The following is a 21,727-nucleotide window of genomic DNA, read 5'->3' on the forward strand; positions in this document are numbered from 1 at the left end:
TGCAGGTTCCCTGTAACAATAATTTTGGTTTTTGGCACCAAGGACCTTTGGGGAGGTGGTCTTAGCACTGAAAAGAAATGACAGAAAACAGTGTTCCCCTAAATACATTAAATTTCACCTAGTTCTTAGCTTAGCCCTGGCATTAACCCTAATTGTTTAAATATAATTAAAGAGCTTGTCCAATCAGCTGCAGCTCTGTTTTCCATCTTGGAAAATCAGTCTTTACCCATGGTGCAGAAAATAAATTTTAACCCTTTCTAATAGTATTGTAATTGGCTGCCCCCCCCCCAGTACCTGCAACACATTGGATGGATCTGTCACAAAACTGTTATGAAGAGGCTTTTAGTTAATAGGCTGACTATAGATGGATGTACAGTATGTCTCCCCCCAAGACTAGAGGCAGGGTAGTATCTTCCCTTCCTCAATAGCACTGGAACCTGCCACTGTTTCTAGTGTGACTTGCCCAACAGACAGAAGTAATGTAAATGAGGTTAACATTAAAGTAGAAAAGTATTCATTGGAACATTTCTCCTCTATTACTTTTCTGCGACCCAAAATGTGGGATTTTCTTTTACTTTCACTTTGTGTGCTAATGGTAAAAAATACAAATAAAAATTATGAATCTCCCTAAGGGTTAATGCACACTACACCTTCTAAACTTGAGTTTAGGAGCTTTTGGCATTTTTTTGTCAAAGCTCCTAAATTCAACTCCATAAAAGGCTATGTGTCCATGTACAGTACATTGAGGCACTTTTCAGGCATTTTAGCTCTAAAAATAGCACCCGTAAAGCCCCTGAAAACTGACTCTTATGTTGCCCCAGTGTGAAAGCCCAAGTGTTTTTACACTGGGGCAGTGTCCTTGTGAGAGGGGTAAAAAGGACCCTGCATACAGTGTGAAAGGGGTCTTAGAGTTTAGAAGCTGCTGCGGTTAGGGGAGGTTCAACCCCCCTCAACTTCCCTCTCCTGAACACGGAAAAACTGCATTCAGGATAGAAACACTTTGACCGCTGGCCGCAAAACGCAGAAAAATCACGGTAAAATCATGGCGCAATTTTGATGTGTTCTGTGCTTTCCCATGGCCGGCGATCTACCTAGTCTGTGTGTACATGAAGCCTAATGGGGTCACAGACAGTAATAAAAACTGACAGGTGTTCTAATATCGCTCCATTCTGTCCAAAAATAAAGAAAAAGTTTTACTTAGAGAAGAAAGATGTTTTGGCTCCATCAGACAATCAGGGACAATTATAAAAATTGTTTTGTTTGTAGTTGTGAATCTGTCACTTCTTTTTTTTTTTTTAACACAAGTTGGGGGTAGATTTATTTTCAGTCTGTAATGGCACTTTTAAGTTCTGGGACAGTTCTGAAGTTGAGTTTCGTTGCTACATAAATTCTCACAGTTGTGGCATAACTGAAAAAATAAAAATTAACATATATATATTATCCAAACATATCAAGATAGGTTCCGCCCCTCCTTCAATCGGTAACATGTTGAATTAAACAATTAGTAATCAATCACAAAGTGTCAGCAGGTGTATTGCTGGCAGAGGGAGCATAGGAAATATTACCTTAGTACAACATCTAATTATAGAACAAAATAGTCTTATCCCAATACAGTATATATGTAATAAGAGAGAAGGGTATACTATATATATGAGAGGATGCTATAATGTGATATACACAAATATTATAAATGTTCATTTTTATTTCACGTGTGTGCTGTGAACAAGGCTATTCGCCGAAACGCGTCTGCCACCATCTGTGTATTCACTGTTATGGCTAATAAATACTTGAGAAATATGGAGTTGCCAGCTGTCTTTTTCCTATGACTGCATTGTCTTTTGGTGGATGGGAGGACACCACAGCTCTGGCACCCACACTGCAACTTCTAGTTTGCATTTGAATTTCCACTGTTCTGAGCACTGCATTCTTTTGTTTAAATATTTGATAAACAATTGCATTAACAAATAATTTCAGTTCCACTCCAGAAAGCAACTGGACTATGGAAACCTGTGACAATTTAAAGCATATTAGTGAAACACCCTGATGTTTAGGCAGGGTTGCTAGTAAATTTACCTGCCAGGTATAGTTGCCTTGGCCAATTGATAGGAGATTTGATTCCACACTAGTTCTAGAATTGCTGCACTTCTCTCTTCTGTCACTAGATGGCCAGGTATCTGGTGACATTGGATAAGACAAGGCCATTGCAAGGACAGATTAGGAATAGATGGGGTATCTCAGCCAATGGGCAGGGATCTTCTTGGGTCCCTTGGCCTGCTGGGAGAGCCGATTTATTTGGGTGAGGTCAGGTGATCGGGGTTCTGTGCCACCTGGATGGCTGTCTGGGTGGACATGTGTTATACTGCCCCGGGCTGCTAAGCCAGAGCCTGAGTCCTATCCTGGGGACATCTGGCTGCTAGGCTATCTGAGAGCCTATCCAGAAGCAGGAGAGCAACGCAGGGTTCGGACTGCGGCTTGCAGTCCAACCAGAAGGGACGGTTCTGCCGGCTGGAGAACCTGTCGTGGTCGGAGGTAGAGGGGAACCACTAAGGAACCGTCCACCTTGTTACCAGGGACCACCGTGAGTAGCTGAAGCAAGTACCAGAGCAGTATTCTCACCAACCAGGGACGGTGAAGAATTGGGAAACTTCAGCAGATGTCAAGCCAGGGACCCAGCCAGTGGAGGTGATGCTTGCAGAGCAGTCTTGTGTGCCAAGCCAGGGACCAGTGGGGTAACGCTTGAGGAGTATCTGTGTGCCAAGCTAGGGACCCAGCAGGGACACGAGGGGTGACGCTTGAGGAAGATACTCAATGAAAAGATTGGAAGAGCTCATTAGATCCAGTGGCAGTGGATAAGCGGGTCTAAGTGATAGACTGGGAGCTCAGTTGAGTGAAAATCTAAAAAAGAGATTGTGGAGGAAGTGAAAGAATTCATTGCAACCTTTGTTAGAAACTGTTCAAGATTGTTGCCATAGGAGACAGCGTGTCTACACATGAAGATGTGGTGCCCGGCTGGGTGCCCTTTCCTGCGTGGCTGTCTACCTATAGAAGTTTCGCAGTCTGATAATTAACATTGCAACTACTAAAGGGTGTCCTGGCCCTAACCCTCTCTCCCCCAGTTCTGTTCAAGAGAAAATAAATCTCTTTTGCATTCATGAAGCGTCTGGCGCCCATGAATCTACCTTGCATTACACCCACCATGCCTCATAACCCACTCTACATAGAAGGATGTCAGCTGTCCCTAACTCTGGAGGTCACCGTTAGGTCTGGAGAGGCCTGGGACTTGGCTACATTAGCTTATAATGTTCAGACTGCACCCAGACACTGGTGTTATATATAATTGAAAGATTTATTTGTGTTTTTTGCTGTGACTTCCATCTTTTTTAAATGAAGGTGGTGGTGTAGCCATATCTGTACTTACCTCTATTTGCTCTTTACCATCTGGCTTGTCTGCAGTAGAAGGCCCTCTGTGGTTACCTGCTTTTACAAGGTATGTTCCATCAGATGCTTTAGGAGTTTCCTGTGCAGAAGCATATGATACGTTTTTTCCTTTGGTGTTTAAATATTCATGCTGGTTTAAAAATCACACATGCATTGCTTGGTTTACATTAAGCCTATCTGCAATCTACACTCATCACCAGTACAGAGAGAGGTGTTTGCAGAAATGTGCATGTGATGACAGCTCTTAAAGTACAGTAAAAGAAAAGCAGGGGAAGGTGAAAGCCAAAGTATTTGCTTAATCTAGAAAGAGAAAATAATGGGATTCTATCAGTATTTTTGTTCCCCAGAAAAGTTAACTGTACTTGTTAAATTACTGGTGGCATTCTTTATCGGTTGAGGAAAAACATCATTCAAGTAGTTGCTTCCATCTTGAATGTTTTACCATGTGCCATAGAATTCCATACTGCTGCTGGCAAAAGCTAAATAAGATTAAACAAAGCCCTGACAAATCATTTTACCTGGTACTCTCCAGCTCTGGCTTTTATCTCCTTGACTTCATGGTGGTATTGCTGCCGAATGAGCCCCAGCTGTTTCAGATGTTCCTGTTATACAAACAATAATTCTTAGAAACCATGTGCAGTATAGTGGTTGGATACACTGAATATTTAGACATAGGTCCTGAATTTTTTGAGATGTAACCTCTGGACATAACATAAAACTCAGCAATAAACATGCTTGGACGGCACAGTGGTGTAGTGGGTAGCACTCTCGCCTAGCAGTAAGAAGGGTCACTGGTTCGAACCCCAAACACTACCTGCCTGGAGTTTGCATGTTCTCCCTGTGCCTGCGTGAGCTTCCTCCGGGTAGTCCGGTTTCCTCCCACACTCTAAAGTCATGCTGGTAGGCTAATTGGCTCCTGTCTAAATTGTCCCTAGTATATAAATGTGAGTTAGGGACCTTAGATTGTAAGCTCCTTGAGGGTAGGGACTGATGTGAATGTACAATGTATATGTAAAGCACTGCGTAAATTGACAGTGCTATATAAGTACCTGAAATAAATAAATAATAAATGCTAAAGAAAAAATAGCCGTTTTCCAGTATTTTTTTTTCCCTGCCCCCTTTCCTCTCTCACTGCTTCATTCTAGTGTCTGCCTCCCTTGTACAGTCCTACCTGTGGCAGGGTAGAGGCAGATTCAGCCATGTGTCTTCTCCCGGGTCTCCCCCTGCCGTCAATGTCATTTTAAGCTCTAAAGAGCAGAGTCCTCATATATTTTGCCATTTACCTGTTATGCATGTTTCCTGTATACTACATGTTACAGTGCTATGGCATATGATTGGTGCCATATAACACAATAATAATAATAATAATAATAATAACAATTCTGCAGAATATATTTTATACTTCCTTTAACAGTTTTCAAATGCCTCAACTATTTACACTGATATTTTTAATTAAATGTTTTGATGCTCCCCTTCTCTCTTGGGATAACCCAGGTTTCAATGCAGGATGTGATATACATTGGGATTGATTTACTTAAACCTGGAGAGTGCAAAATCTGGAGCAGCTCTGCAAAGAAACCAATCAGCTTCCAGGGGTCTTTGATGAAGCTTAATTGAACAAGCTGAAGTTAGAAGCTGATTGGCTACCGTGTACAGCTGCACCAGATTTAGCGCTCTCCAGCTTTAGAAAAAAAAAAACATTGTATTGCACTGGGCATGGTAGGATTTACCCTTGGCATAAAAACATGAAGGTTCAAAAGAGCAATAACTAATATATGTATGCTGGTAAACATACTTGTAGTAGCCATAATTAATATGTTTCACATGGTGCTTTTTTCTAATATGCATTATATTATTCAGAACAACAAAGAAAAAAGTTCAGAAAAACAAAATAAACAAATTCCCAATAAACGTGAGCCATTAATAAAGGTCAAACAAAAATAAGATCGGTCTGCACCTTTCTTAAAAGCAGTCCCCTTTACATCAGTGTCCACATCAGAGTCCCATTTATATCTAAGTCCATATCAGAGCCCACCCTTATATCATGGTACCCATCAGTGCCCCCCTTACATCAGCATCCTCCCATGAATCAGAGTCTTCCATTAATCAGTGTCCCCCTTATATCAGTGTTCCCATCAGAATCACTCCTTACATCAGAGTCCTCTTTTATATCAGGGTTCCCTTCACAGTTCCCCTTATAACTTTTCCTCTTACATCAGAACCCCCTTTACATTAGTGTCCCAGTCAGAATCCCTGTTACATCAGAGTTTCCTCTTACATCAATGTCTCCCTTTCTTCTTAGTTTCTACTTACATCTAAGTTCCTTCTTATATCAAAGTTCTCATCAGAGTCCTAGCAGTCCTAAATGGAGGCAATTACAATGCTACAGGGGAACCTGTGCTGGAAACTGGGGGGTAGAAGCAGACCTCTGCTGACCTGATGTAAGACCTGTGTGGGAGCACAGTGGGTCTACATAGAGGACACGCTAGTAACCATAGCTGCAGACCAGATAAAATCTTGTAAGGGGCCACGTTTGGCCCGCGGGCCATAGTTTGGAGGCTCCTGATCTAGTTTGACATGTAACCTTAATAATATGTCACATATTTGAATCTGTACCAGAAACCTCAAATAATACAGTGGGGACGGAAAGTATTCAGACCCCCTTAAATTTTTCAACTCTTTGATATATTGCAGCCATTTGCTAAAATCATTTAAGTTCATTTTTTTCCTCATCAATGTACACACAGCACCCCATATTGTCAGAAAAACACAGAATTGTTGACATTTTTGCAGATTTATTAAAAAAGAAAAACTGAAATATCACATGGTCCTAAGTATTCAGACCCTTTACTGTGACACTCATATATTTAACTCAGGTGCTGTCCATTTCTTCTGATCATCCTTGAGATGGTTCTACACCTTCATTTGAGTCCAGCTGTGTTTGATTATACTGATTGGACTTGATTAGGAAAGCCACACACCTGTCTACATAAGACCTTACAGCTCACAGTGCATGTCAGAGCAAATGAGAATCATGAGGTCAAAGGAACTGCCTGAAGAGCTCAGAGACAGAATTGTGGCAAGGCACAGATCTGGCCAAGGTTACAAAAAAAACGTCAGCTGCACTTAAGGTTCCTAAGAGCACAGTGGCTCCATAATCCTTAAATGGAAGACGTTTGGGACGACCAGAACCCTTCCTAGAGCTGGCCGTCCGGCCAAACTGAGCTATCGGGGGAGAGGAGCCTTGGTGAGAGAGGTAAAGAAGAACCCAAAGATCACTGTGGCTGAGTTCCAGAGATGCAGTCGGGAGATGGGAGAAAGTTGTAGAAAGTCAACCATCACTGCAGCCCTCCACCAGTTGGGGCTTTATGGCAGAGTGGCCCGACGGAAGCCTCTCCTCAGTGTAAGACACATGAAAGCTTGCATGGTGTTTGCTAAAAAACACCTGAAGGACTCCAAGATGGTGAGAAATAAGATTCTCTGGTCTGATGAGACCAAGATAGAACATTTTGGCCTTAATTCTAAGCGGTATGTGTGGAGAAAAACAGGCACTGCTCATCACCTGTCCAATACAGTCCCAACAGTGAAGTATGGTGGTGGCAGCATCATGCTGTGGGGGTGTTTTTCAGCTGCAGGGACAGGACGACTGGTTGCAATCGAGGAAAAGATGAATGCGGCCAAGTACAAGGATATCCTGGACGAAAACCTTCTCCAGAGTACTCAGGACCTCAGACTGGGCCGAAGGTTTACCTTCCAACAAGACATTGACCCAGCTAAAATAACGGAGTGGCTTCACAACAACTCCGTGACTGTTCTTGAATGGCCCAGCCAGAACCCTGACTTAAACCCAATTGAGCATCTCTGGAGAGACCTAAAAATGGCTGTCCACCAACATTTACCATCCAACCTGACAGAACTGGAGAGGATCTGCAAGGAGGAATGGCAGAGGATCTCCAAATTCAGGTGTGAAAAACTTGTTGCATCTTTCCCAAAAAGACTCATGACTGTATTAGATCAAAAAGGTGCTTCTACTAAATACTGAGCAAAGGGTCTGAATACTTAGGACCATGTGATATTTCAGTTTTTCTTTTTTAATAAATCTGCAAAAATGTCAACAATTCTGTGTTTTTCTGTCAATATGGGGTGCTGTGTGTACATTAATGAGGAAAAAAATGAACTTAAATGATTTTAGCAAATGGCTGCAATATAACAAAGAGTGAAAAATTGAAGGTGGTCTTAATACTTTCCGTCCCCACTGTATATAAGATAAACTGCTGAAGTGACTCCTGTAGCAGTATCATACTGTAAGTACCTCATCATCCCTTTGCTGCTTTTGTGGAGCTCTGTTTAATGCTGGAATAGGAAGTATTTCATGCCTTTGCACTGGAGTATGCTTCCTGAACTGGTCGGCAGAAGATGGACGCAGCCCCTATAAGAAAAAAAAGGTAAGCCAAGAACAATGTTGTTCTGTTTTGCAGATGTAATGAATATTTCCCTCTATCTGATGGGATGGCAAATAATTTTAGACCAGAAGAAAAGAAAATGCCTTCTGACTCACAAAGAGTACTCAGACCAAATCTTTGGATTAAACTTTTGTTCTATCAGCCTTCAGTAGTCATAATGTTAGATATTATTGGTCAAGCTGTGTACTGTAGTACCAGATTTCACCAGAAGGTGTAGTAATATAGTAATAACGCTTTCATTTGTTTTTCATATAGATACAATTTATAATACTGTCCTGAAGGCAAAACATTGTAGTGCTTATGTAAGTTAGAGATAGACCTTGTGCGTGAATGGTTTGTGGTGGCTAGACTTGTAAAGGGCCCTCGGAGTGGGTTCCTTCAAGCATGGGAGGTAAGTGAGGAGTGCCATGCATGAACAGAGAGTCTTGGAAACTCAATTTGAGGAACAATTGTAATTATTTTTTAGTGTGCTGTATGACATAAAATATATAGTAACTACACATTTCAAGAGATTAGGATTCCATCTTCTTCGGGGCTTTGGAAGTGTTACATCTGTTTGTCATGGGCACTAGAGTCTGTGTCCTAACATAGTAATGGTGGTCCGGAACATCTGCTGTGCCTGCAGTGGCAACACGGTTTTGTGTTGGCTACAGTTTTATATCATACACTCATAGGCATACGCAGCCTATTGCATTAGAGTGTGCACCACAAAGCTTAAACACACATGCATGTGTGTGTATATACTGTAAATATAGGACAGTAGGGCAATGGACAGTGTTGGGAGAGCTGTGGACGATGTCAGTAGGGCAGAGATTGGTGGCAGTAGCTTATTTTTTTATATATTTTTTTTATTATTACTTTTTTACAATTTTAATATTTTTTCTTATTGTTTTCTACAATTTAGGAGCTCCATTGGGGGGCTTTGGTTATATATCAGGGGTCTAAACAGACCCCTATTGTCCCACTTTGAAAACAGAGAAAGGGACTGAGGACAGAGATTCCCCAGTCCCTTTCTCTGCAGCCAAGCAGCAGGGGGAATCTGCTCAGCACAGAGTGATTAGGGTGTACCCAGACACACCTGGCATACCCTGTGTGCACGCCTATGCATACACGAATAAAATTATCATTTTTCTTCAACTGGCTGGAGTTTCCAACTCTCTATTCACGCATAGTGCTCTTCACCCACCCTCCACAATCTGAAAGCAATGTGAGGTGACAACTACAAATATGCTTAGAAATTAAGACAAAGTAATGCCTGGTGCCTACTGTACTCACCTACTTAAAAGTCCATTACTGTATAGCAATCCTGGAGCCCCTAAAACCAGGCATGACTGCAGTATGCACTTCCCTGGTTTTAGCAATACCAGGGCTAAATCACAACCCCAGTGCACCCTACAATGCAATGTGTGGGCTTCTCCTTTGGTTGGTAAATTGCAGGTAAAAGCACAAAGAAAAAAAAAAAAGAAAAATAAATAAAAAAAAAAAAATTATATATATATATATATATATATATATAGTGAATGCTTTATTGATTTTTCTTTCCATAAATGATTTTCTATTTACTTGCAATGTTCCTTTGAACTTGCTAGAATTTTTGACTATTCCTTATCATAACCCCCTTCCCCCTGAATGTCTCAGCCCTTTCCTCTTCTGGGAGTGTCTAATTATGGTCTGTGCTGAACCAGCATCAATGCCACCCCTCTCATCTCCATACACAAACTTTTATGTAGCTGCCAGGGGCAAATGGCAATAATATAGGGCAGTGATGGCGAACCTTGGCACCCCAGATGTTTTGGAACTACATTTCCCATGATGCTCATGTACTCTGCAGTGTAGTTGAGCATCATGGGAAATGTAGTTACAAAACATCTGGGGTGCCAAGGTTCACTATCACTGATATAGGGTGTCACTTGACTAACAACTCTAATGCCACCTACACGCAGTTGGATTTTCTGACGGGTAATGTTCGATGGGAGCTTGTTGTCGGAAATTCCGACCGTGTGTAGGCTCCATCGGACATTTTTCATCGGAATTTCCGACAAACAAAATTTGAGATCTGGATCTCAAATTTTCCGACAACAAAGTCCAATGTCAGAAATTCTGATCGTGTGTACACAATTCCCACACACAAAATTCCATGCATGCTCGGAATCATGCAGAAGAGCCGCACTGGCTATTGAACTTCATTTTTCTCGGCTCGTCGTACGTGTTGTACATCACCATGTTCTTGACAATCGTAATTTCCAACAAGATTTGTGTGACCGTGTGTGCGAGACAAGTTTGAGCCATCATCCGAAGGAAAAAAAACATGGATTTTGTTGTCGGAATGTGCGATCGTGTGTACGCAGCATAAGTCTGCTGGGGCTGCCGACATCACATGCAAGATGGCAGCACTCAGCAGCATTCTCAGTTTTGGATGTCTAAGGAGACTTTTACAGGTAAAAAACATGTCCAAAATACATTAAATGCACAAATAATCTTATGGGAAGATATTGTTGAAATGAATGCACTGGGGTGCCCTGCAGTGACAGAAGTGAATGATAATGACTGGCATTTAGTGGTGCCTAGTTTTTACTGCTCAGCTCATTTCTAGCTCTCTCACCTGTAGGGAGCAGTGGAGTTTTCCCATTAAGAAAGCTTTTATAAAATAAATAATCTTTTAATTTCAGTTTCTCTGTAATGCATAAAATAAACTCACCAGCTGCTTTTCAACCTTTATCTTAATCCTTTCCGCTTCCTGTTTTCTTTGTAAGAAATCATTCCTAGAAATTGAGAGGTGAGAAAGGCTTAGAAATTAGTAAGGACGTGTGGTGTATGTGATGATTGGACAATAAACAAATTTCATTGCCCTAAAAATATGTTTGTTATATTACTGTAAAACCAAGTCAATACAATTATATATTTAACCATTTCACCTCTGGAAGATTTACCCCCTCCCCCCTTCATGACCAGGCCATTTTTTTGCTATACTGTGTTATTTTAACTAACAATTGCACGGTCATGCAACTCTGTACACAAATACAATTTATACCATTTTTTTCCCACAAATAGACCTTACATTTGGTGGTATTGATCACCACTGGGTTTTTTATTTTTTGCAATATACACAAAAAAGCCCGTAAATTAAAAAAAAAACAACAACAAAAAAAAACAAACACAATATTTTTTACCTTCTGCTATAAAACATATCCAATAAAAAAAATTTTAAAAATCGAATTTCTTCATAAATTTAGGCCAATATGTATTCTGCCACATATTTTTGATAGGAAAAAATCCCAATAAGCGTATATTGATTGGTTTGCGCAAACGTTATAGTGTTTACAGACCATGGTATAGCTACTGGAATTTGTATTTATTTATTTTTATACTAGTAATGGTGGCGAGCAGTGACTTATAGCAGGACTGTGATGTATGGTGGCCAATCTGACACTAACTGACACTTTTGACACTTTGTGGAAACCACTAACACTAAAACACTAATACAGCGATCAGTGCTAAAAATATATACTGTCGCTGTACTAATGACACTGGCTGGGAAGGGGTTAAACATCTAGGGCAATCAAAGGGTTAAATATGTGCCTAGCCAGTGTTTATGTGTGTACTGTGAGGTGCTTTCACTAAGGGATGTGACCGTTTTTATTCCCTGCTTTGCAGGGAAACAAAAACCGGAACATCCCCACTGACAGGACAGAGCTCTGTATTGTTTACATACACACAAAGCTCTGTCCTGTCTTCCTAATTGCCGATCAGCAGGTGCCGGTGGTTATCCATTGGCCGGCACTCGCTAATCAGCTTGTGCTCTGACTGATCACAGCACAGCTAGCGTGCCTGCGGCATGCGGGCGCCCCCTACCCAGAGAAGCAGAATCACGTATATTTATATATACACATGATTCTGTGCAGCCTGTGAAGCTACAATGCACGGTCGGCAAGTGGTTAATACTTATTTCAATAATTTTTTTTTTTTTTAATGTATTTAAGAATGCTTTAGATCAGGGAAGGGTTAGATGGGTTTGCTGCTGTTATATTTTTATGGATATCTTGCATCTGCTGGTGGTGACAGAAAATGAGGGTGCATGCATGCACCGCATCCTTGTTTGCCCCTCCCCTCCCCCTCTCCACCAGCACTGGGGTCATGAGTGAGACTAAGGGAGAGGAGAAACATTGGAATACTAGTCAGTACCGGTGTGCAGAGGTATATTTGCTTTGGAAGTATAAATCCCTTCTAATGTTGAGTTTGCTACATGTGTGGATGATGCTGCATTATATAAAACTGTTAGTTTAGTTTTTTACATTTTAGAATGGAGTGCCTCAAGATTGTGCAGGAGTTTGAAGGATGCCTAGACTAAAAGAAACATTGGCCAAGACTAAAAGCATTTGCTATAAATATAATATACATTTAGAACATTTTCTAGATCTCCTGGTTCAACCCAATATTTCAAAATTGAACATACGAACAGAAAAGATTGCTCCCAAATCACCTAAACACCAGTCATGCATTATATACAGAAGTCATAAAAACCTCAGTAGCGAAAATGCATGAAAGGCAGTTTTTTGTTTGTGCTGCTCATATAATAACCTGATCAAAAGAAAATTGTATGTAAAGCTTTTGCATGTATCATATAAAAACATAATAGGATGAACAAAAATATTATGTGTACCTGTGTGTGCAATATACTTTGCATAGTAAAATATCAGTTTCATTGCATAGTAGACAGCTCCAGGTGTGTGTACTCCAAAAAATGATGTGCTTAAAAAAACGGAATATATCACTGTTGTACAACAGCTGTTCAGAAGTATCAGTGCAAAAAAAAAAAAGAAAAGAAAAACTGCACTAAAACACTGTAATTCTACCACCCTGTTAAATAATATAAACAAACCATGTATAAGTGGAAGTGCAAAAAAATATTGGTGCAATCAAGTATATAATATCTCCAAAAAGCAATAAATACACATCTCCTTCTGTGAAGTACTCTGTATCACAAATCCATAATAAACATATAAAATACTTATAAATCTAATATAAAAACTGTCAGCATACTGGTTTGTTTAGTTTGTATGAAGAGCAAGTTGGCCTCTAGATGGCACTTGACCTCTAGCTACCTGGGCACTGGTTTGCTCAGATTGAATAAATTGTTAAATAGGGTGTTTGGAATGAGATGTCATATTGGCACACCTCTCTTCATCTAGTGATGAAACATGTTGGACCACAACATACCTTCTGAGGTCTTCTGAGTGGATTCCATGCCTCGATGGATCAGGGCTATTTTGGTGACGATAAGGGGACCTACTCAATTTTCGGTGGATGGTTATAATGTTATGGCTGATCAGTGTGTATAAATAAATATAAAAACGTAGTGTATCTATTGAGGCAGTACATACACATGCTGTGGAGAATGGATGTGGTGGTTTATCGGTGGCCCATGGTGAGGCTGGTAATCATAGGGTTTTCTCTGTATGTCATTCAACCTTGCGTAATAATGGTTATATTGTCCATGTCCATGTATCCTTGCAGCTGCAGGTTTATCAATAACCTCCATCCTGTGTCTCCAGTTCTGATCATGCACCTGAACAAACACAAACACTGTTATCCAGAGCTTCTAAAACCATAAACTAGACAGACAACAGGACAGAAAAGTGGAGCAAACATCAAAATTCCAGATGTATTTTTCAAAGTGGTACTGAAAATATCCTGAATAATTTGCTTGTGATGGGCAACAATTCTACATGATCTTTTCCTCACTTTGATTTAGAACACTCGGAATATTCCATGCATAATAGTTAAAGCAACACCGAAACAAATGACAAATAATCACCATAACAGGACTGTGATGTTGCACTCGTGAAGGGGGCTTCCATTCTTGCCTATTTGGATAGTCAACTCTTCTCTGAGGCGTCACCACTTTGTGTCTTGCGGATTGAATTTCCTGAACTTTGACCTTTTCATGTCTTGGAACTTTTTAAAAAATAAACAATTAACAATGTAGGACTCTAAAATTCTGTGTTATCTATAATACCTATAGATATCAAGAATGGGAAAACACAGGCAGAGTTTGAAGTCTAGTAAGAAGTTTTTAGGTAATATGCATCTACACCAACATCAAAGGGGTCTCCATAGTGCTCTATATAAAGTAGGGGTAGGGTGTACAAAATGAAGTGAAAGCAGATCACAATCAGGAAAAAGGAGAGCTTCTGAGGACATCCAATGTAATGCTGTAGACAAGTCCAGGAAGAAGACTCTTAGCCCCGGTTCACACAGGGGCGGCACGACTTGCAGGTCGCCTCAGCGAGGCGACCTGCAAACCACTTCCACGGCGACTTGCAAAACGACTTCTGTATAGAAGTCTGTGCAAGTCGCCTCAAGTCGCCCCAAAAGAAGTACAGGAACCTTTTTCTAAGTCGGAGCGACTTGCGTCGCTGCTATTAGAACAGTTCCATTGTACAGAACGGGAGGCGACTTGTCAGGCGACTATGTCGCTTGACAAGTCGCCTCTGTGTGAACTGGCACTTTGGGTGAGATTTACTAAAACTGGTGCACACAGAATCTGGTGCAGCTGTGCATAGTAACCAATCAGCATCTAACATGAGCTTATTCAGTTAAGCTTTGATAATAAAACCTGGAAGCTGCACCAGATTTTGCATTCTCCAGTTTTAGGAAATCTCCTCCTTTATGTATGTTAAGTTCACTTGACGAAAGCTGGTCATAGATGATTCTTTTTTTTTTCGTTCGGTCAGGGAGCTGAATGAAAAAAAAAGCGAGGTGGATGGAGGAATTAACCCCCCATCTGGACATTGTATTCTTACAGCGGGTCTCTGCACTGTCAGAATACACTGATCAGCAGCTGCAGCCGACAAAAGTTTTCAAACATTCCCCTTTGACAGAAGTCGATCTAAAGATCGACTTCTGTTGAACATGGGTGACCACAAATGGATCAAAATTTGGCTAGTCCCTGCTGAACTGGCCAAATTTCAATCCATCTATAGCCAGCGTAATAAGTTAAAGTGTTTTTGAATAATGATAATTGGGTCAGTATACTTTGGCCCTCTTTGCTGATAATATACTGTATGTCTTTACTGCAAATATGTTTTATAATTTATAATTTCATGTCAATGCCCCCTTATGGTGTAAAAAATTCAGATTATTTTGCTTTTATTTATAAATCACATGACAGCAACATTTTGGATTTTCACAGCTGTCACTTCTTATAATCACTGATAATTGAATGGACATTTATCTGTTAATGTCAATGAGTTCTTTAACTGTGCATTGCCTCTGCATTGCTTTGTCTCCCTTGTCTGTCTCCTGGGCCGGGCTTACATGTTTGGGCCGCCCTTCCTGCTCCACCTCCTCTACTTATTCCTTGTGTGTGAGGCTGGGGGGGGCAGGGCGGTATCGGAGATGTGCTTGTATGCGGAGCCCGACACGTGCGTTTAACACATATGCAAAAATGTCACGCATGCAGCATCATGACATCACCGCGTCAGTGCCATCTTAGATGCGGGACGCCAGGCAGCTGTGGGAGTAAATAAGGGCTGGGAGCAGTCACTGGGCTCTCTTTTGAGCGCATGGCTTTGGCGGCACAGTGAGATATGAAGGGGGAATTGTTTTCTACTATGGCGACATCGGAATTTGTATCGCTGGTCTATACTAGTGCAGTGATGGCATATGCCGGTTATCTTTTTATACCTTAGACCCCCGTTGGATGGCTTTTCTTTTTGGACAAAAGGAAAGCAAAAGGAGGAGAGAGAACCGCCAAGCCAATCCTTTAAACAGCTTAGGAATTTATTCAGTATATAAGTATAAAACAACACTAAAAACTTGCGTGAAAAATGTTGGAGTACTTGCAGAGTGGTAGAGCGGGTGGGAGCTTCCACATGCAGTGTCACAGGCGCACAGGAGGACCGCCGGAAAGTCTCTATTGAGGGATCCACGAGCGCCGTGTATTAGCCGCAGCTGGAGCCTTGATAAGCCATAAGGAGACATCGGCTGTGTGTCTCTGGGTGGGAGTGGTCCAGGGCTGTCAAACTAGGGAGCCACCCACACGCTGTCGAGCCAATCAGCCGACGTCTCCATGAGGCTTATCGAGGCTCCAGCTGCGGCTAATAAACAGCGCTCGTGTGTTAGCCGAGTAAATTCCTAAGCTGTTTAAAGGATTGGCTTGGCGCTTCTCTCTCCTCCTTTTGCTTTCCTTTTGTTCATAGTGATCGGGTTCCCTGGCCCACGCCTGAAGCATTTTTGCTTTTCATCCCGGGAATATTTATGAGTACAACTGTTTTTTCTTGGATTCCATTTTCTTTGAGGGTGTTTGGCCTAGAGCCTTCCCAGCTTTAGCCCTTTACTAACCACATCAAGCATTATTTTTTTGGATTATGTGCCCGGTAAGCGTATTGATTGTTTTTAGCTGTAGGAGATATTGTTGGTGTGGAAGGGGGCATATACCTGGGATTTACTAAGGTGTTTCATTTTGTGTACACATTTATCAATATAGGTAATATACCCTAGGTGAAATACTCCGGTTGGGGTTTCGATGTATTCTGCGCGCTTCCTTGTTTGGCTCCTGTGCCCGCTCCTAAGACCAATCTTTCGGTCGCCCATCATATATGAATATTAGTGTTCTGAATAGGCAAGCATTTCTGAATAATATATTGTACTACTTGCTATTGGAATGTACATTCAATGTTATATGTATTTAACTCTGTCTTGTTTTTAACTTTAGACGTATATATACCCAAACGGTCCAGAAGAATCAATGGTATTCACGAAACGTGTTGACATCTGCATGTGGTGAGACTCTTGACACCCTTGTGACTGCTGTCATATGCAGCAGTTGTGAAGTTGTATCATTAACAATAATTGGGTGTCCCTCTCCCTTGTTTTAGGGTTGGGAAATATAATATATCTCACATTAGTGTCATGATTTATTATATTGATGAAATTTTAATAATTGTATAATAAACATTTGTGACTTTAATGCTTTCACCTTGTGCTGTACTTTTAAAATCCACCTGTTCTTGAAACCTTGTTGTTTCTTATTGGTATTGGATTTTCACAGTTGTCACTTCTATTAATCACTGTCAATTTAATGTTAATTTAACTGTTAATGTCACTGAGTTGTTTAACTGTCAGTAGTTCTATTGTTTTAAAAAATGATTCAGTAGTTGTCTGTATTTTTAAATCTTTTAGGCTCGGTTCACATATGATCCACGTGTGGCTTACAGCAGGGCTCCGGTGCGTGCTGGTTCACCGTTTAAGGTCCGATTTCAGCCCGAATTTTGGGCTGAATTTGCACCTGAAACAGACCAAAAGACGCACAGTGTTTTTTTGCAAAATGCACTGGACCTGCTGCAGGGATATGTGAACCGGCTCCATAGAGAGCCGGTCAAAATCTCCTGCTATTGCGAATTGGATGTGGGGATCCCACATCCAATTCACAATGGTGTGAACGCAGCCTTATAGTATTTTGTATGCTTTTATTGGTGTGCCTTCTTTGCAGACCTTCCCCTAAACCATATGTATAAACTTGATGATTAACATTTATAATATTTTAGGTGTGTATTTTTAATACAAATTTTTACAACTTTTATGTATATTCTTTGATTTAAAGAAGGGAATACAGCAATTTTCGGCCAAAATTGTTGTATTCTATTTGTCCTATGCAATCAAGAGAAAGCTTGGGGTTGAACTTGCTAGTGTATTTTGCACCTATGTAACTTCTGTACTGTCAAAGCATTTTGGACAAGGATGCGATATGTGAGATATGGTCTACCTCAGTGATTATACAGCCATTGGTGATTTATTGTATCGGGTCACACTTTACGACATTTGTGTCCTTGCAGACAGAAGTAATGCGGGGAACATTTAGACAAAACTTGAGATTGATTTTATATAAGATTTTTATGTGATTAGGAGACAAACCCTTACAGGTGATGGCTCACACTGGCAGTACCTAATGCCAGCCATACATGGTTCGAATCCTGAAAAAATTTTCTTTTGAAAATCTTGTTCAAATAATTTTTGTTTGAATTTCGCACCATTAGTGGGACACAGCAACTGACAATTTTCGTGCGGCCATCGAATTTGAGTGATCGGGCATGTTGGAAATTTTTAGAAAAGTGAACGATTTTTTAATCAATGATGGGGGAAACGTGTGAGAAATATAAATCAAAAAAGAAATGTGCATTAGCACAGGAAAAGAAAAAAAAAAAAAATTTCCAAAAAGGAAAGAAGATTCCCGGCCACAAAACTTTTTTTCTGTAGCAACATGATCTGAAATTGAAGGCTTGGTTGGTCGAATTTTGAAATCAATGGATCACAAAACGCACAAAATTTCTAATTTTTGAAAGAAAATTTGTTCGGAATTCGACCCATGTATGGCCCGCATAAGGCTGCTATGTTGTCAGTGCTGCTACCATGTGAGCTTTTTATACTCTCTAACACGACACAGGTAAGGTTAATAAAAGTTTTAAATATTACCTGGAGATGCTTTTGGGGTGACTGGTCCTTGTGCTGGTTTCACAGGTAGAGGCTTTTTCTTATGCAGCACAGTATGACTGAACTCCTCCTCTATTAACTGAAAGGCCAACATGACATTTATTATGTCATTCATATACTATACTATGATATTTCAAATGTGGACAACAAAAGAATGCCCGGTAACGATATTTGGTTAAATTAAAGTTTATCTAAAGGTGAAACTTGTTTGGGGGGAAGTGGATAGAATGTAAAATGATTAGAGACCCTGCTATGTATTTATTGCTGTCTCTGTCTCCTCTAGGGAGAATCACTCTCCTTACTGAATGAGTGAGAAAAAATTGTGAAATCTTCAGAAATCTTTCAATGGTTACATTTCTTCCAGTGACAGTTATCTAAGGGGAGATTTACTTCACTTTTGCTCTTAATTTCTTTTTGTGTCTACAGCACAGGAAATGAACTGAAATCTCCTGAATGGAACACAGGTGGCAAAAATCAATTAATTAATGAATTAAATAAAGTGACTACTCTATTCAAAATGAAAAAAAAGCATAGGCGTGCGCACAGGGTGTGCCAGGTGTGCCTGGGCACACCCTAATCACCCCGTGTGGTGCAGATTTCCCCTGTTAAGACCCCTAAAGGCTCCAAAAATGTTTTAAGACAAAGTAAAAAATTGTAAAAAATAAAAACTACTGCAAGCAATCTCTTCCCTGCTGACACCGTCAGTATATATACACATGCAAATGTGTTTGAGTTTTGGGGGTGCACACCCTAATGCAATAGGCTGCGCACACCTATGAAAAAAAGGCTTTTAAACTCATGATTTTTGGGGAGACAAATAATTAGTAAGCATGATTTCAAAACGAAACCAGCAGTGGTAATGTAATGTAAATGTAATGCATCTTAAACACATTCACAGTAAAATCAAGATCTTGCCATCACCCTAGTTCACACCACTGTGTTCAGTTCCAGTGCTTTCAAAAAAACAGAAAGCAGCTGGCATTTTGTTTGCATGAGAACACTTGTAAACCCAGCTAAATGTGCATCAACACAAGAAGAATTAAAAAAAAAGGTAACATCTAATTTTGTTCCTCTGATGATCGATACTCCCTAGTCCACTTTTTCTACTATATCCGTTACATGAGTGACAAGAGGTTAATATCTGAATAATCAGTGGCATATGATGTGTCATTCTAGGTGATTGCAGTCCTGTCTCCAAACAGATGATTACTTATGGGAAAGAGGACAGTGACATCTGTCAGGGAAGGATCTGTCCCCTACATGCCCAGACACTGATATGACCCTGTAGCTATATCGCCAAACCTTCCAAGTTAAATATACTGTATAAGCATCACACGGAGAACATAGACAAACCTACCTCTGGTGTCAGAAAATTGCGTATGCGTTTCTCTAAAAATGGCTTTTTCAATATAGAGCTGACGGATGGTCGATCACGTGGAGAGATTTTAAAGAGCTGAGAAATAAGTGATCTCAGATCATATGAATATCTTGGAGAAAGGGGATCATACCGACCACGGCAAATTTTCAGTACCAGCTGTCGCAAATTGCTTGCTTCAAACTAACAGAATTAGAAAAAAAAAAAAATAACGCAAATCAAGGTTAATTTAAAGTAAACGTAACATCTAAAATAAATACATTTATTTATATATATATATATATATATATATATATATATATATATATATATATATATATATATATTAGATCTTCCATAATATACAAGTACTAGACAGATTATTCAGCAAATGATGTAGGATATTATACTATATGTATATATATTATATATATATATATATATATATATATATATATATATATATATATATATACGGTTATCAGACCGGTCACGTGACTCGCGGCAACTTTTCAGCTCCGATACACGGCTACTGCAGGAGGAACCGTGATCTCCCTCTGATGTCAGCCAGGGAGATCACGTGGCCACTCAGCTCCTCCCACAGAAACCATCCATTGAAGCTGTAAAGCGGCCGCGAATCACGTGACCGGCCTGAAGACAGCTCTAAATAGCTATTTATACTGCTCGTTTTTAGAAAGGATTTACACAGTGTTGTATGCCGGCCTCTAATAGAGAGGCTGGCAGTGACAATTTTAGATTTTTTATTTTCAATAATAGCGGCGGGGGGCTGAGCAGAGACAGAGAGGGTGCTGACAAGCGGGAAGGAGGGGGGAGAGAGGAGAGCAGAGCAGGGCAGCGTATGATGGAGGGACGCACTTTGACCACGGGGATCAGGGCTGAGTAGCCCTAGTTATCGTGGTCTGTTTAGAGAGGGCATACAGGAAGTGGCAGATTCAGGGAGGTTTTTTCACAGTTTAGAGGGGGTCAGATTACACACCACAAGCACTGTGCTGTTTAATCTGCTTTAACCTCCCTGGCAGTTTTCCCGAGTGTGGCTCTGGGTCAAATTTCAACACGATTAGTGGTAACCCTGAGCCTCGGGATTGCATTGCAGGATCCTGGTGCTGTATACTTACCTTGTCCCCAGGATCCTGCGATGTCCCCCCGCTGTGTCCATGGGCTCTGTCCTCCTCCGGAAGCCTCTCTGTGCCGGGCTCCATTCTCTAGGCTTCATTCTCTGCGAGCATGGCGACAAATTCAAAAAAGTGAAAAATCATAATACATACAGTACACTGTAATCTTACAGATTACATTACTGTATATAATTATTTCACATCCCTTTTGTCCCCAGTGCTTTGTCCAGTGCCCTGCATGCAGTTTTATACTATATATACTGTTCTTTCTGCCTGGAAACACAAGATTGTCCATAGCAACCAAAAAGTGTCCCTTTACGTCAAAAGTGGTTTTAGACCAGCTAGAAAACAGCGATAGTAAATTAGAACACTTGCAGAATTGAGCGATAGTGAATCATGGGGAAATTAATTTTATTATTATTATATTATTATTTTTTATAATTATTTATATTTATTTATTATATTATAATTTATGATTTTGTGTTTCAAACTTCATCATACCCGGGATATCTACTAGACTCTTGGTGGACAGATTTAAGTGTGTTATTGCTAAGAATTACACGCCTACAATAAAAAAAACGCCAAATTTCTATGCAAAATAATTGTACCGCTTTGAGACGCAAAAATCTGACATAATCATACCGCCAGGGAGGCTACAGGACAAGGATCAAAATTTTTTTTTTGGGGTTAACAAACAATTTAAGGAACCCTGTGTATGTGTTATTCAGAAGCAGGCAAACGTATGGTCTCATTAGTCCATATACATATTTTTTATTTCAAGCAAAAAAAAAAAAAAAATATTATTCACCTTCAGACCTGTGCTTTAATCAGCACTGCAGCAAGAATTG

The 21,727-nt window shown here is 40.3% G+C and overlaps 1 protein-coding gene across 3 annotated transcripts in view; it reads right to left on the bottom strand.

The window, feature by feature from the left end:
* NEK5 (NIMA related kinase 5) overlaps positions 1-21,727 on the bottom strand; it is a 91,797-nt gene that overhangs the window by 22,603 nt on the left and 47,467 nt on the right. For all 3 annotated transcript variants that reach the window (XM_073613250.1, XM_073613252.1, XM_073613251.1), the window contains exons 9-16: positions 19,750-19,950; positions 18,375-18,471; positions 13,717-13,856; positions 13,283-13,467; positions 10,600-10,663; positions 7,751-7,867; positions 3,957-4,040; positions 3,419-3,517 (exon numbers count right to left, since the gene is read on the bottom strand). In XM_073613250.1, the coding sequence (XP_073469351.1) occupies positions 3,419-3,517; positions 3,957-4,040; positions 7,751-7,867; positions 10,600-10,663; positions 13,283-13,467; positions 13,717-13,856; positions 18,375-18,471; positions 19,750-19,950 (987 nt within the window). The remainder of the gene's footprint in view (positions 1-3,418; positions 3,518-3,956; positions 4,041-7,750; positions 7,868-10,599; positions 10,664-13,282; positions 13,468-13,716; positions 13,857-18,374; positions 18,472-19,749; positions 19,951-21,727) is intronic.

This window comes from Aquarana catesbeiana, linkage group LG02 (assembly GCF_042186555.1).
Source record: "Aquarana catesbeiana isolate 2022-GZ linkage group LG02, ASM4218655v1, whole genome shotgun sequence".
Lineage (NCBI taxonomy): Eukaryota > Metazoa > Chordata > Amphibia > Anura > Ranidae > Aquarana > Aquarana catesbeiana.